At 36.9% G+C, this 17,067-nt stretch overlaps 1 protein-coding gene across 5 annotated transcripts in view; it reads right to left on the bottom strand.

The window, feature by feature from the left end:
- Positions 1–17,067, bottom strand: part of CDH18 (cadherin 18) — a 526,050-nt gene that overhangs the window by 144,208 nt on the left and 364,775 nt on the right. Inside the window, exon 2 of one of the 5 annotated variants that reach the window (XM_042997289.1) lies at positions 269–339. The exons of the other annotated variants lie outside the window; for them this stretch is intronic. Coding sequence (XP_042853223.1) covers positions 269–323 — 55 coding nt within the window. The 5' untranslated portion in view covers positions 324–339. The remainder of the gene's footprint in view (positions 1–268; positions 340–17,067) is intronic. 5 annotated transcript variants of the gene reach the window in all.

Here is a 17,067-nt window from a genome sequence, read left to right as displayed (position 1 = left end):
ATTTTCACATACACTCCCATCTCTAATCTCCAAAATGTGTTATCAATACACATTAAATTCAAGCTATTTTCATCTGTAGAGACAAAATGACTTACATAAACTTGTGGAATTACCATAGTCGCTAAAAGAAGAACAAGAAGAATAAAATGCAAAAATCATGATGATGTATATTCTTTGATGAATCTCTACTCCTATTGGCAATTTGCAAGCATGAAGTTTTTTTTGTTGTTGTTGTTTTTTTACCTTTTTTACATAACTATGGATTTACCTTTTATAAGCAATGCGATTCTTCTTTCAGCCAGAAATGACAGAATAAATACCATCTTCTCTCAAGCAAAACTGAAAGAAAAAGACAATCAAAACCATCTGTGCCTCTTTTCTTAATGGAGTTTTGCTCCTCTGGGGAAAATTAAAGTAGAGCTTTTGGAAATCTGCAAATTGTAGGTAGGGTTGTTGTTGTTGTTGTTGTTGTTGTTTGTTTGTTGTTTTTGTCTTTGTTTTTTTCCGGAGAGATTCTTTTTATTCCTGCTAAATTGGGAATACTATAAATGCCGATAATAACCCTGAGCCTTTACTTAATACCAAACTTTGTTTCGTCCTTGACTCCACACTCCTGATCCTTATGTCTTGCTCTAATTGCTTTTCTTATTCCATCACAGTCACGACCTTCTAGCAAGATGTGTAATGTTATCTTTATTATGCTTTTATTGTTTGTTTTCTGTCTTCCCTTCACCACCCCCAACAACTAGAACGCAAGCCAGGTGGTCATGGATAAGGATCTGTTTTGTTTGCAGGCATGCACCAAACACATGAGTAGATGCTTGACAAGTAACAAGTTGTCAGTACATCCCTGTTAAATGAAATGATAACTTAATACATGACAAGATGATCATTAACGTGGCCTGCAGCATACCAGGCACCATAGCTTTTTGCAAAATTCTTAGACATTTTATAGTCAAAGTGTGGTGCTTGGAGTGAGTGACAGCATCAGACTCCAGCACTTGCTGGAAATGCAAACCCAGACCTGCCAATTCTGAATCTGCACTTTTATTTTTCATAAAACCCTGTACCTTACCCTTGTAATATCATTACAAAACAAAACAGAACAAAGCAAAACCTTTGGGGAGCCTGGGTGGCTCAGTTGGTGAAGTGTCCAACTGTGACTCAGGTCATGATCTCACGATTCGTGAGTTCGAGTCCCTCATTGGACTCTGTGCTGACAGCTCAGAGACTGGACCCTGCTTCGGATTTTGGGTCTCCTTCTCTGCGGGGGATAAGCTTAGAAATCTCCCAGGCTTACACCAATGGGTTAACAATGCATAAGGAAATAAAAGGCCATAGGATGTTCACACCTGAGTTTGGGTAAACAAGACAAGGCAACCAAGAATACGGAGGTGCAAAGGCAGCCCAGAATAGAGAAGAAGTACAGAACGCCCAGAATAGAGAGGGAGAGGCAAAGGCCCAAAAGTAAGGTATATTTTTGTGCCCAATACATAGGTATATGAAATAAACAAGGTTAGACATTCAGGGCAGAATTGTTCCCCAATTTAGTACTGTAGCAAAACCTGTTTTCACAGGAGGAAGGACCAAGTTAGGTAAATAGGTGAATTGGGCTATAGACCGCTGCACTGCAGGTGAAGCAGCCCAGAGTAGAGATGATTAACAAAAGAAAATGTGCCTTGTTAACTCTGAGGTTATTTCCCCTATCTGTCTCATCCCCTAGGCTAGCTAAGAAAACAGAGGTGCTGTCGCATGTCCGCTCTAAACAACCTTCTGCCCGACTGCCCAGCTCTCGGAATTTGTTTTGTATTAACCTAAATCCCTAACGCTGAATATCATCAAGACCCCCTTTCCCTCATGTCCACAAGTTAATGTTCACAGATTCATTGTGTCTTTGTGCACATCCATCACCATGTTTGTAAACCTTCTGATCCTAATAAAGACGGGGCAAGGACCCTTACTCGGGGCTCTTGTCTTTTCCTGGACATTAAGCCATCTCTTGCTTTTCATCCTGCGTTCTGCTCTCTTGCTAGACAAGAGAGAACTTTAGACACTTAGGACTTTAGAGAGTCTACGACACTTCTCTCACTGTCCCTCCCCTGCTTGTGCTTTGTCTCTCTTTCAAAAAAAAACATTAAAATAATAAAAAATTAAAAAAAAAACTTCCATTATGCAAGTCATCTGGGTCATTTGTTAATTTCTTCCTCTTTTGCCTGTTTTATAGGAAGAAATTCCTCTCTGTTCTCTGTCCCGTCAATATTACAGTAAGTTGGGACCTGCATTTCTTAAGCACATTTAAGCAATTACTGGATATTTTGCATGAACTGTGTACGTTCAAGCATTGTCTTCCTTTCTAACGTGACTGATAAGAGATAATTGACCAAGTTATACACAGTTTCTTGATTTAGGTCCAAATTTTATTTTGAACAAGTGATTACTGGCTGTGGCTTTTGGGAAAGAGGGCAACTTGAGGAAACCACTCACTTAGGTTCTAACTAAATTGACCAAAGAAATGTTCTCATAGGGGAAAATCTACTCAACATGGTAAAAGTGCCATCCGAGCAACATAAGCTTTTAGGGATTAATCTTTAATGCAGTTTGAAAACCAGATGAGAGGCAAATTCTTAGGGATAAAGTGTACATTTTTCCTAATCCTCTGGCATGTGTCACAGGAAACACATAAACAGCGTCTTAATTTTACTTCACCAACAAACTCTAATGAGTAGGTGCTAGAAGACAGATGAAAGCAATATGTTCAAGACCAGTGTTTTGTGCTGTGTTGCTAAATCATTCTGAATCACCTGTGTCCAGAAGCCTAGCACTAGCAAAACAACAATAAACAGAAAGCAGATAACTCATTAGAACTGCAGTTCTTTCTTCCCTTGAAGAAGAGTTCAAGGTTCTTCTCTGACATTGTGGGTCACAACGAGGAAGACGTTAGGCTGAAATTATCCCATAGAAGTTGGAAAAATCCAGATGATGAAATGCTGTTTTTTTCTATATATGGATGTTTCAAAAGTAAATAGATAAATTAAATAAACCAAAAACAAAACAAAACAAAACAAAAAAAACAAACAAACAAAAAACAAAAACAAAAAACAAAACAAAAAAAACACACAGGAAAAAAAATAACAGGATTTTTCCTACTATGATATTTTTTTTCCCTCTGTTCCAGTTTGTCTGGTCCCAGTAGCATGTTCGCTGCTGCTGTACCTCTGAAATAGTAATGCCATGTTCTTGCAAACCAGCTCTCAACTTCTGATCCCGGCTAGGAATTTCAACAGCTTTTAGATTAATAGTGTGCAGCCCCAAAGAGAAGTCACTCATACACTGGAGATAATTTAAGGATGGCTTCTTCGCATGCTAGCTAAGACTCAGTCTTCTAAAATGAGAATGTCCAAGTTTGCATTAGGTCTTTTACTGAAGTTTTGAACTTGGTTAAATTATTAATCTCTTTGAAAAAATAAGTTACTTGATCTCTCTGAATTTAATTATCTGCTATGTGAAATCAGATAATAGCAGTACCCGGTTCATCGTACCGTTGATAGGATAAAATGAGGTGAAACATAGGAAATACCTAAAACAGTGCTTGCATGTGATAGCTACTTAATACATGTTATCTAATGAGACTGTCATTTCAAAATGTAAGCAGTAGGCTATATGAAGATAACTTATTTCATCTTAAGAAATTGCCACAACCACCCAAACTTTTAGCAACCATCACCATGGTCAGCCAGCACTCATCAACTTCCAGTCAAGACCTTCCACCAACAAAAAGATGATAACTCCTTGAAAGCTTGGAAGATGATTAGCATTTTCTAGCAATGAAGTATTTTTTTAAATAAATTTTTATTCACTTTTTAGAGAGTGTGAGCAGGGAAGGGGCAGAGAGAGACGGAGACAGAGGATTCAAAGAAGGCTGGGCTCTGACTGCAGAAAGCCTGATGCACGGCTTGAACCCACAAACCATGAGATAGTGACAGGAGCTGAATGTGACCCTCAACTGACTGAGCCGCCCAGGCGCCCCACAGTCAAGTATTTTTAAGTATTTGAAAATGCATGTCTGTTGTATTTTTTAGACATAATGTTATTGCACATATAACACACTGCAGTATAACACGCACTAGGAAACCAAAACATTCATCAGCTTGCTTTATTGTGGTGCCCATTAACCCGACCCACAATATCTCCAAGGTAAGCCTGTAATAGAAAGAGATTAAATGAAGTAATTGGATAGAGGATATATAATGAAGGTATAATGAATTGGCTGCAAGGTGTGGGAGAAGTGAAAAATCAGAATGGCTTCTTGTTTGTTTTCCGTTTTTTGTTTTTGTTTTTGTTTTTTCTGTTTATGTGTGTTTGTTTTTGGCCTGAAGAACCAGAAGAATGGGCTTGTCATTTACTGAGATGAAGAAGACTGGAATACAAATTAAAATATGGCCTACATTAAGAAATACGCATTTCAAAAAACGCAAAATTAATTATTGAATCTAAATTAAAAATGAAGAAGCATAAGCTAACAGTATTAATACCAAAACATTCCAATTAAATACATGATGTTAAAAACATATTGAAATTGTCCTTTAGAGAAGAGTTTTAAGAAGCACATAATAAGAGAGAAAAGTTGATATGTATCTTGTAAGTGAAAATGAAATCATTAAAGTTGATAAAATATAGCACAGGCCATGTTCAAAGATAGAAGGGGAAGAGCAAAGGATGGATGAGGATCAGGTACAGGAGAAAACTTTATGACTGGAAGTCTGACCTGATTTTCAGGTCAAAAATGCTTAGTTACTAAGTGTTGGTGAGGATGTGGTGGGAATGCAAACTGGTGCAGCCACTGTGGAAAACAGTATGGAGGTGCCCCAAAAAGTTAAAAATAGAACTACCTGCACTACTGGGTGTTTACCCAAAGAATACAAAACACTAATTCAAGAGGATACACGCAATCCTTTGTTTATAGCAGCATTGTCTACAATAGCCAAGATATGGAAGCAGCCCAAGTGTCCATGGATAGATTAATGGAGAGTGTAGTATGTTTATATTTGTATATAAAGTGTATATATGTGTATATACATATATTTATATGTATATAATATACATATTATGTATGTGTATACATGTATATACATGTATATACATATATGTATGTATACATGTATATACATGCATATATGTATGTGTATACATGTATATAGATGTATATACATATATATGTATATAAGTGTATACATATATATGTGTACTTGAGTATATATTCCATTATATTGTATAAAATATATAGAAATATAATGGAATATATATATTGGAATATATATAATGGAATTTTATATATAACATAAAAATAATAATCACAAATATATAGTATATAGCATATAATATATAAATATATATATATATATACATATTTATAATATAATGGGGAAATATATATAGGAGTATATAATGGAATACTACTTAGCCATAAAAAAGAATGAAATCTTGGATTTCACCATGAATGGAGTTAGATAGTATAATCAAAGTGAAATAAGTCAATCAGAGAAAGACAAATACCATATGATATCATTCATATGTGGAATTTGAGAAACAAAACAAATGAGCGAAGGGGGAAAAAGAGAGATAGGCAAACCAAGAAACAGACTCTTAACTATAGAGAACAAACTAATGGTTACCAGAGGGGAGGTGGGTGGGGGCATGGTTTAAATAGTTGGTGGGGATTAAGGAGTGTGTCATGATAAGCACTAGCTGATGTGTAGAATATGTTGAATTGCTGTGTTGCACATCTGAAATTAATTTAACACTGCACGTTAACCAACTGGAATTAAAACAAAAACTTATCAAAATTTCAAATTAAGTAAATTAAGCTGAAAATTAAATAAGAAATTTAAAAATGTTCTTAGTTGAGAGCAAGAATATGATAAAAGGGAATGTCATTGAAAAAAAACTGATGCAGTTTTTTTTTTCTTTTTTTAATTTCAAACTTAATTGCAGATTTTGGTATATTTACAAGCCCACCTCCCCAGGAAAGAAATGTGGTCTCACAAGATAAAGTTAGAGGAGTTATGGTTCTTACTGACATTCCTAACGTAAGGGCAAGAAATGCAAAATTTTGAATCCCTTAGGCAATTAGAGAAAGATGCGATTTAAGGAGGGCTTTGTAGTGGGTCCCAAAGGCCAGACCCAAGCAGGCAGAGGCAATTTAGAAGCAGCAATCTCCTTTCTGCAGCACATTTGCTCAGGGAACAGGTCCAGTGAATTGGAAGGTCAGTGCCTGAAAACCTAGGCCAATTCAGCCGCAGATTGATCACGCACCACTTGCTCTGCTCCTGCATTTTCTTTTACTAGTTTTGCACTGATGATGCTATATCATGCAGGAGGTTGGGGGGTCCATCCCACATGTCTGAAAACCCTAATTTCTCTTATCAGTACAAGAAAATTGAGAAAATCAGTAAACTATTCCTGTTAGATGAAAACATAGCTGTGCAGGCAGAAAAGATGACATGATGGGCTTTAAAGTAACTTGCTGAAAAACTTTCAATCTACACATTGGAAAGAGTCTTGGATTCAAGAACTATAGTGAAACATATCTCAGCTAAATGCCATGTTCATTTAATGCCTTAATTATAGAGAGACAAAGTCAGATTAGACATTCTGGAGTGTCTCTTCAGTAACTAAATACTACCAATTAATGCTCACATTTTGTTGTTTCTTTTCAGATTCAACTTTTAAACCAAATACCAGTCTCTAATTAAATCTTCATCTTTCCTCTTTTGGAAAATCTTCATCTTTCGATCTTTTTCCATTGGTGCAGGAAATCTCTTCATCTTTGATGATAAATTATTTTATTATTAGGTGTTAATTTTTTTCATCATTTTGAAAATTCATTAAAGAAAAAGAACTTATGTGGTTTTTTGTTTGTTTGTTTTGTTTTTGTTTTGTTTTGTTTTGTTTTTTGGTGCAAAGGGGTGTTTTTATGAAAGCAGGGACAGGACCTGTGGGCAGACAGAGCTGCCCCGTGAGGAATGAATGTTTACGTATTTTTAAGTTGGGGTGGGTATAGATAAGGAAAGTCTCTAAAAGGATTTTTATATGTTAAAGAAGACTTACAAGATCCTAAAGAAAAAAAATCTTGATTTTTGAACCAATAACACTTCTGCCTAAATGACTTCAAATATTCTCCTTCTCTCTTAAACTTCACAATAAATCACATTTTCTACATGGAAGATTTCTTTCTCACTTTAAGTGAGAGAAAATATATATCTATTTAACATTGTTTTTAATGTTTATTTATTTTTGAGAGACAGGAAGAGGCAGAGTGCAAGCAAAGGAGGGGCAGAGAGAGAGAGGCAGACACAGAATCCGAAGCAGGCTCCAGGTTCTGTGCTGTCAGCACAGAGCCCGACGTGGGCCCAAACTGAGGAACCACGGGATCATGATCTGAGCCAAAGTCTGACGCTTAACCCACTGAGCCGCCCAGCTGGCCCATATATGTCTTTAAATGAAATGAAAAGATTTGCCTTGTTTTGTGAGGCTAGTTATGTATTCTTCTTTTTTATTATTTTTTCCCCAATGTTTATTTATTTTTGAAAGACAAAAAGAGACAGAGTGCAAGCAAGGGAGGGGCAGAGAGTGAGAGGGAGACAAAGAATCCCAAGCAGGCTCCAGGCTCTGAGCTGTCAGCACAGGGCCGGACACGGGGCTAGGGGCTTGAACTCATGAACTGTGAGATCATGACCTGAGCCAAAATCAGTTGCTTAACCTACTGAGCCACCCAGGTGCCCCAGGTAGGTATGTATTCTTGGTGCATCTGCATATTTAACTTACTTTTTCAGCAAGATAGCATTATGGCAGAAGCTAAATCAAGAATTCACAATGCTTTACTTTTCACCCTCCAGATATTTCCTTAATGTACAAGTTCCCTCAAGAGTTTTCAATTATGGCAGGAAGAAATGCATACGACAAGCAAATCTATAAACCTCTTGTTCTGACCTACACATTAAAAATATTCACATAATGTATACTAATACCAAAGCAGCTTCTTAGAACTTAGAACTACATAGAAAAGCCTTTGCTTTGCAATGTTTGTTGACATAAAACAAAAAGACTCTGGCAACCAAGATTAACTAAAAATTAACACTAACAACTCTGTAAGCCCTCTTTTACTTCATCCTTGTATTATATGCTTTCTAAATCAATGTGGGAAGAATGAGTAAATGAAGACAATATTTTCCAGAAAATGTTGTAGGAATAAAGTTGCCAGAGAATATCTCAGGATTAAAAAACAAAAGTATTTCAACAGAAATTCTTGTCAAAGATATTTTCCCATAGCTAGCTGTATATCTAGTTTTAAAAAAGATCATTAAAAATATCAACACATAAAGTAGAGAAAACCGGGCCCTCTGTGCCAGCATCATAACTGTTTTGGGGTCAGAATACCCCATCCATAGTAGGTGCACAAAATCTCAAGTTCTTTCAGAAAAAGTGTTGAGGGAGAATAAGAACACTTAAACCAGAGACAGAATTTCACCTAAAAATCTCCCCAAAATGGAAATTCTGTGTGAGTCCCATCCAAATTATTAGGCCTGCTTCTGTAATCTATCTGTGATGAGCAACCCATGAGTATATTTAGGAACTAAGCTAAAGGCATCAATCTGCATTTCTGTTTTTATTTGAGGGGATAAAATTCTGTAATAAGAAGATATAATAAAGACACGAACTGTGAGTGACAAGGATTATTTTGTAAAACCTAGAAGTTAACAGCAAGAATTTCAGAATCAGACAGAAATAGGGATAGCACTCTGTCTTGCTCTTTTTATTAGCTCTGTGAATTCATTTCACCCCTCAGAACAGCAGTTTCCTCATTTAGAGAATGAAAAAAAGAGCTTTTTTTTTTGAAGTTCGATAATTCATATAAAGTTCTTTGTGAGGTTATAAAACTTATCTGGAATTTAAGAAAGCAAGTCATAAATCACAGCTATCAATGCTATTCATGCTACTATTAAAATTTTATATAATTTTTCATACAAGAAAAGTTACTAGCCATTTGTTTGGTAGTTAAGATTTACCATTAACTTTAATTCATCTTTTTAAATTATATTTGCATGTTGGTGAAGGAAACTGATTAAAATACAATTTTCTTCGGAAGTTTTATTTTACTGGCAATTTTCATGGTATTATCAGTGAGTATTTATTACTTCTTTATGACAGACCGAGTGCTCTGACAGAAATGGGCAAGAGGTTAACACAGCTGCGCAGGGAGACGTAGCTCAGAGTGATGGCTGAATCAAGTCAGGGAGGGTTTTCAAGGAAGTCACCAGTTAGCAGTACCTCTGAGACCAATTTTGATGGCAAAGCAGACATTAGCCAGGTAAAGAAAACGGTGGAAGAAGTCATCCAAGAGTAGCATCATTTTACAAACAGATGTGAAGGCATATTTTGGAGGAACTATTGGAGGAGACAGTTTATTTAGTGATGTGACACATCATTCTCAAAAGGTAAATGAGAAACAGATCACCAAGGGCCTAATACGTGCTGTAAAGAAGTATAGTTTTCTTCTGAAGGTTCCAGAGGGGAGGGAGAGGTGAAGATTGGAGTTTACGAAACAAAAATGAAATGACCGGGTTCTGATTTTTTCAAGTACTGGTCTGGGGAAAGTCTGGAACACAGACTGCAAGTTCTGACACCACAGGTAACACAACCTTTCAGAGGGACCACGGAGGTGTGATGGCATATGAGCTAAGGAGGTATCAGGAGTAGCAAAGAAGGGCGAAATCACATCCATAACTAAGATTCGAATTTTATATAATATAGAAAAATATATTTTATATAAGTTTGGATAGGAGGATGCATTTCTTCACAAGGTCAGTTGCTGGATATTGAAATGGCTTCATACCTTTGGGCACTGGATCTTTGAATGATCTAGATTTGGCTTGCAACCAGAAACCGAACTACTTTTACTCCCTCCAGCCCTTTATATCTGCTTTGTGGCCTAATCCTCTTTTGCGCTCTTAACTAAAACCTCAGACAACCCCATAGCTTTTCAGGTACTCCATACAGTATATATTTTAAACGGTTCCTTGCCTGGGCACAAAAATTCCAGACCAGCATTAATTAGATAACAATAATCTGTTCCAAAATAGCAGACCCCAAGCCTGGATCCACTCAAGCCCTGAGAGCCTCCACCGGGACATGCACTAGTCAGTATCTTCTTGCTTAATCATTTTTTTTCCCTACTCCCTAGTTAACTGTTATTTTAAGCCGTTCCAGAATCTGACCCCCCCCAAAAGGGGGAGGATCGCTAAAAGCAACACAATCATACGTGGAAGAGTTAGCTGTAATCTTGAGTTGGTGCCCTCTCATCACTGATGTGTCCTTGCTGGATCTTTCTTTGGCATCATTGGTGTGAACCTGCAAGAACAGTCACCTTGACACTGATAATGTCCAAAGCTGCTCCCGCACCTCACTCTTTCATCCTTTAGGTCAAGGGTACCGAACACTTTTCTCATGGAGGATTATTTTAAACTTTGAGTCGGTACTCATGAGCAAGATTCCCAAGGTTGTGTATTCCTCTTGCTATAAGTAAAGGTTTGGTCTTTTCTCTCAGCCATCTTGGCCTATGCTCGGAGAGCTTCTTCTACTGGTCTTCAGGGCCTTCAAGCTCCAGTGAGCCCAGGACATACTCTGGCTGTGAATACCTTGGACCTTCCTTTATTTGGCTTCAGGCGAAGGGAAACATTCCATGCCTTTGTCCAAGATGGAATGGGAAGAAGTGCTTGATTGGCAGGATGCTGCCTATTTTCTGTAATAAGGGCCTCTTTTCCAAATTTTCAACCATCACCTCTCTTAGGGGATGCAGCTGTGAGGCAAACTGATGCTCCCCAAATGACACTTGCGTCATCCCTTTTGGATGTATAGACATCTCCTGCTTGTAATTAGGGCGTGATGCAACAGGGCACTATTGTTTTTCCATCAGCCTTTATTTAGTGGCCTCTATGAAAACTTTGAGACAATGAGATGAGGCTCACTTACAATCTATTACAGAGGCCTTTAAAAATAAAATGTCTGTATTTTTATCCTGTTTGATTCCTGTGAATTTTGTGTTTTTTCTGTTCCTTTGGTTTTTTGGGTCTTTCGTGGGACGGTATAAAGGTGAGGAGGAAAAGACGTGACAACATATCTAGAATATTCTGTTCCTTCTCTTATATAATGTAGCTAAAATAATTCCTTCCTACATCATAGGTTCTTGACAGCACTTTTCAATATGTACATTATATGTGTATATATGAGATTAATTATATGTATATGTGCATGTATAAATTTATGTGAGTATATATGTTTATATATGTAGGTTTCAACATATAATAATACAACATGATACACATACATGTATGCGTGTGTGTATGTATATACCATACTGTGTATATATGTATATATGGATATGCACATACATCTGTACACATAACTCTATGAAAGTGACAAGAGATACATATTGTTTGCTCAAGAAAAATTCCACTAAGTCTTCTAAAATCAATCACTGCATTTGATAATTAAATTCATTTCATATTATAAATATTAAAATTGATGTAAAAGGAATATAATATAATTTTATAAGGGTAGTTTTTCTAAATTATATTTTTTCTTAAAATTGATCTTAATATTTGTAGGATACATTATTTTGCCCTTTCATATATTTGCTAATGTTTAAATACTATTGATATGTTGAAGTCAACTTTTTCCTTCTTATATATGTAGTCAACTAGCGCTCTGTATATTATCTAAACACAGGCAATGGCAGTTGGAAACATCATGCTAATCAAGTACCAGAGTAGATTTCAGATGGCCCGCCCCTCTCCCATGTTTGATATAAAACTTCCAAATGGCAGGGAGAAGCGACAACAAACCCCAGAGTGATGCTATGTGATTGAGAGAATCAGTTATCCTCGTGTCACTAGAAGCAAAATCAATTCATGTGTTCTGTCATCCTTAGAAAGTACTCTCTAACATGCTGTCAGCAATAAATTTTACAGGATTTCCCCAAAGTCAATTGCTCCTTCTATTTGGGATTAAGATGAAAGCAAATTGATTCTTCCCATACATAGAAGAAGCATGAGAGAAGAGATACTTGTCTCTACTCACTTTTTTTTTTTTTTTTTTTTAACTGACAGATTTCTCCTGGCTCACTCATCTAAGGTCCTTAGTAATTGAAATTCTGGCTGGGACGTATATTCAGGCATAATCAACATGAATGCAATTTCCCTTAGAGTTACCTTCCATGCAAGTAGGCAGAACATTTATTTCTGAGTAACTTTTTTTTTCTGAGCACATTATAAAAAAGACAAAAGTTTCTTATATATTAACTGGAATTACTGTCAGGATATCATATCATCTTCAATTTTATTTCACTCCCCAAACCTAGTGATAATCACATTTTTGTCTTTTTCTTTAATTGAACACATTCAGAATCAGCATTTCAAATCTTTTAATAAACTTTGTCCTAAAATATAAACTCTTTATAGAGAAGACATTTTAAAATCAATCTAAGACCGTTTGCATTCAACCAAACAACCATAGGTGGATTGTGCTGCCATTTAAACAAGTTCTACTGAGGTTGACTATCAGGGAAGTGTGGATATAGGAAAACATTTTCTTTTTCCTTTTGAGTAGCATACATATGTAGACGAATTTAAGAGATTATTATAACTGAATTAGATTTTGCTAAAAACATATAAATATATACAATGTTAGGCGGGAGTGACCAAAGGTTACCAAAAACAAAAAGAAACAAGCATTCAAAGATAGAAACTGATGAAATATTATAGAAGATACTAAATGTCTGCTGACAAATCTATGCATTTATGCTGCCCAGTCCTTTGACATTTATATAAAGAATAACAAATGGAATTAACTTTTGTTAAGTATTATAGAGTGTCTAGTGCTAGATTTGGTTCCAAGTAAAACACTAATGTCTAAACTAAAGATAGAAGCTGGAGTGATAATAGCAACATGGCCTAATACGGCGTCTCTTGCCGTGCCCACCCCCCCAACAGTAACAGTTGGGTTTCCATCCATGGACAAAAGCATCTCTGTGGGAGCTGTGGGATTTAGGACCATACACCAAGGGGCCTAGGAGGAGTCATGTCCACCCACACATTGGGTAATTGGCTTGCAGACCTCAGTCACAACTGTAAACCCTGCATTAGCCCGCGAGTTGGCTTTAGCCCCTGTCAGCCACTATCTGGAAGTCCCTGGAGAATACTGTCTTAGACAGTTACTCACAGATGAGAGAGTCTTTGTGGAAGTCCAGGTTTCCAGCAGAGAAGTTCCAGTACAATTGGAGGGGAAAAAAAACCCAAACAAAACAGAACAAAACAAAACGATGAGTTTGGACACATTGAAGAGGGTAAGAACAACTGCATTTCTCCCAAGTCACCCTTCCTCCAAGGCGGTATGACTCAATTCCAAAAGACTTCTTCTCAGCCTGTGATTTTCCCATGAGGGAAAGGGAGCTAGTGAGTGAGTGCCCGGCTTCCTTGCCGGTGATAAGAGGGTAGGAAAAGTCTGGGAGAGCAGCAAATGAGACTATAGAAGAGCATTACGGGGAGGCAGATCTTACTAAATGCATCACAGACTCCATCAAGAAGCTGGCTTATGAGATGCTGGGGATGCATTACCTGTTGATTCCCTCAGATAATGCACAGGCAGCTCTATCCCTACACAGGCCTCACTCTAATACTCCCCGACACTGTGTCCAGCTCTATGTGTGCTCACAAAGTTGGGAAGGCAGAGAGCTGGTAAGAACATCCATAAAATCAGCCTAATCTGTGGGCCACAAAGAAACCACAAACTTGAATTTTAGCTTTCTCTTGGGAAAGCAAAGGGAGGCTGTTGGCATTTGGCCTGTTATGTTGCAGGATCAAGAGAAGGCATACAATTCAAGAAGTCTACCACAAAAGGGACCAAAATCCATGAAGCAGGCATATCCACAGAAGGGCCAAGAAAGTCTCAGAATCTCTAGTATGGCTAATTATCTCCTAAGGTCCTTCAGTCAAGACTGGAAGAGGTAATTATACTGCCAATGCAAAGATAGCATCCAAGACTTCAAGAGATATGAAAAATCAAGGAACCTTTACAGCACCAAAGGATCACAATAGTCTTCCAATAGCCAGCCCCAAAGACTTGGAGAGCTGCAATTTACCCCCCAAAAGAACTCAAAATAGTTGTGTTTTTTTTTTAATTTTTTTTAACGTTTTATTTATTTTTGAGACCGAGACAGAGCATGAACGGGGGAGGGGCAGAGAGAGAGGGAGACACAGAATCGGAAGCAGGCTCCAGGCTCTGAGCCATCAGCCCAGAGCCTGACACAGGGCTCGAACTCATGGACCGCGAGATCGTGACCTGAGCTGAAGTCGGCCGCTTAACCGACTGAGCCACCCAGGCGCCCCTCAAAATAGTTGTTTTAAACAAGTTAAATTAGCTACAAGAGATTACAGAAAAACTATATAATGAATTCAGGAAAACAATACATGAACAAAACAAGAAATTTACAAAGAAATAGAAATCATGAAAATGCACACAATCTGGAGTGGAAGAATACAATAAATGAAACGAAAATCTCGGGACACCTAGGTGGCTCAGTCGGTTAAGCATCCGACCCGACTCTTGATTTTAGCTCAGGCCATAATCTCATCATTCATGAGTTCAAGCCCTACATCAGACTCTGCACTGACAGCACAGAACCTGATTGGGATTCTCTGTCTCCCTCTCTCTCTGTCCCTCCCCTGCTCGTGCTCTCTCTCTTAAAAATAAATAAATAAAGAGTAAAAAAAAAATAAATAGAAATCAATAGCAAAATGTGTCAAGAATAAAAAAAAAATCTATGAATTAGAGTCAGCAATTTTGAAATTATCCAGTCAAAAGAACAAAGAAAAAGGAATAAAAGTGTGAAAAAGCCCGTGTGATGTATGGGATAACATCAAAAGAAACAATCATCAAATACTGCAGTAGAAAAAGAGGGAGAAGAAGGCAGCAAACTTATTTAAATATGGCTGAGAACTTCTTGAATCTATAGAGAGATTTGGATATCCAAGTTCATAATGGTCATAGGTCATGAAACAAATGTGAATTAAAGAGAATTCTTTGAAGACAGATTATAATAAAAATGTTAAAAATTAAAGATAGAGAGGTCGTCTTTTTTAGGCTATCAGATTTCTCAGCATATCTTTACAGTCCAGGAAAGAGTGAGGTGAAATATGCAAAGTGCAGATAGAAACAAACTGCTAACCAAAAATATTCTCTCTGGCAAAACTATACTTAAGAAACGAAGGGAGGATAAAGACTTAACCAGAAAAACAAAACAAAACAAAACAAAACACACAAGCAATCAAAAAACTGAGGAATTTCATCATCACCAGACCTACATTACAAGAAATGATGAGAGAAATACTTCAAGCTGAACTAAAAGGACAGACATTACTGCCGTGAAAACATACAAAAATATACAACATATTGATAAAGAGAAGTATACAGTTGGCTTCAGAACACTCACATACTGTGATATGGTGGTGTTAAAGACTTCATTCTAGTGTCAAGGTTAAAGGCAAAGATCTTATGTTTTTTTTTTTTTCTTTAACGTTTATTTATTTTTGAGAGAGAGACAGAGTGCAAGCAGGGAGGGGCAGAGAGAGAGGGAGACACAGAATCTGAAACAGGCTCCAGGCTCTGAGCTGTCAGCACAGAGTCTGACGTGGGGCTTGAACTCACCGACAATGAGATCATGACCCGAGCTGGAGTAGGATGCTTAACTGACTGAGCCACCCAGGCGCCCCAAAGACAAAGATCTTAAAAATAACTATAGCTACAACAATTTGTGCACAAATGAATTCACGATACAGACACAGACAAATTGTGACATCCAAACATAAAAGAGGGAGCAAAATGTAGTGATTTTGCATGTGATCAAAGTTGTCATCAGCATTCTGTCTATAGATATTTTATGTAAGCCTTATAGTAACACAAAGCCACAACCTCCAGTAGATACACGTGAGTTAAAGGAAAGGGAGGCAGAGCATAGCACTGGAAAATCATCATTTTGCAAAGGAAGGCACAGAGGGAGAAATGAAAAAGGTTAATAACAAAATATCCCCCAAATAATAAGATGGCATTAATAAGTTCTTACTATTAATAATAATTTTTAAAGTAAAGGGATTAAATTATCCAATTAAAGGTATAGAGTGGCTAGGTGGGATTGGGGGAGGGCAGTGGAGACCCAGCTATATGCTGCCTACAAGAGACTCACTCCAGCTTTAAGGACATATATTGGCTCAAAGTGAAAAGATCAAAATAGATATTTCATGCAAATCGAAACCAAAGGAGAGCGGGGGTAGCTATACTTATATCAGAAAAAGTAGACTGTAAGCCAAAAATGGTAAAGAAGAAACAAAGAAAGTCATTATATAATTATAAAGGTGCCAATTCATCCAGAGGATATAACAATCATAAATATGCACCCAACATTTGAGCACCTAAATATACTAGAGAACACTAACAGATCAAAGGGAATAACAGACAATACGATCATAGTCGCAGACTTCAAGACCCCACTTTCAACAATAGATAAATCATCCAGACAGGAAATCAATAAGGAAATATTGGACTTGAACTATACTGTAGATCAAATGGATCTAACAGACATATAAAAACATTCTATCCAACAGCAGCAGAATACATATTATTCTCAAGCACACATAGAACATTCTCTATGATGAATCATATGATAGGTCACAAATTTGCAAATTTGAGAGGATTAAAATCAAACTAAGTATCTTTCCCTATAACAATGGTATAAAATTAGCAATCAATAACAAGAGGGTAAAAGGAAAATTCACAAATATGTAGAAAGCAAATAACAACTGATGGGTCAAATAAGAAATAAAAAGAGAAATTAAAAAAAATATATATCATGAAGCAAACAAAACTGACCACACCAAAATTTATGGGATGTATTTAAAATCATTCCAAAAGGGAAGTTTATAGGGATAAACATCTCCTTTAAGAAAATACATTACAAAT

Source organism: Panthera tigris, chromosome A1 (assembly GCF_018350195.1).
Source record: "Panthera tigris isolate Pti1 chromosome A1, P.tigris_Pti1_mat1.1, whole genome shotgun sequence".
NCBI lineage: Eukaryota > Metazoa > Chordata > Mammalia > Carnivora > Felidae > Panthera > Panthera tigris.
This window is presented reverse-complemented; position numbering and strand designations above follow the sequence as displayed.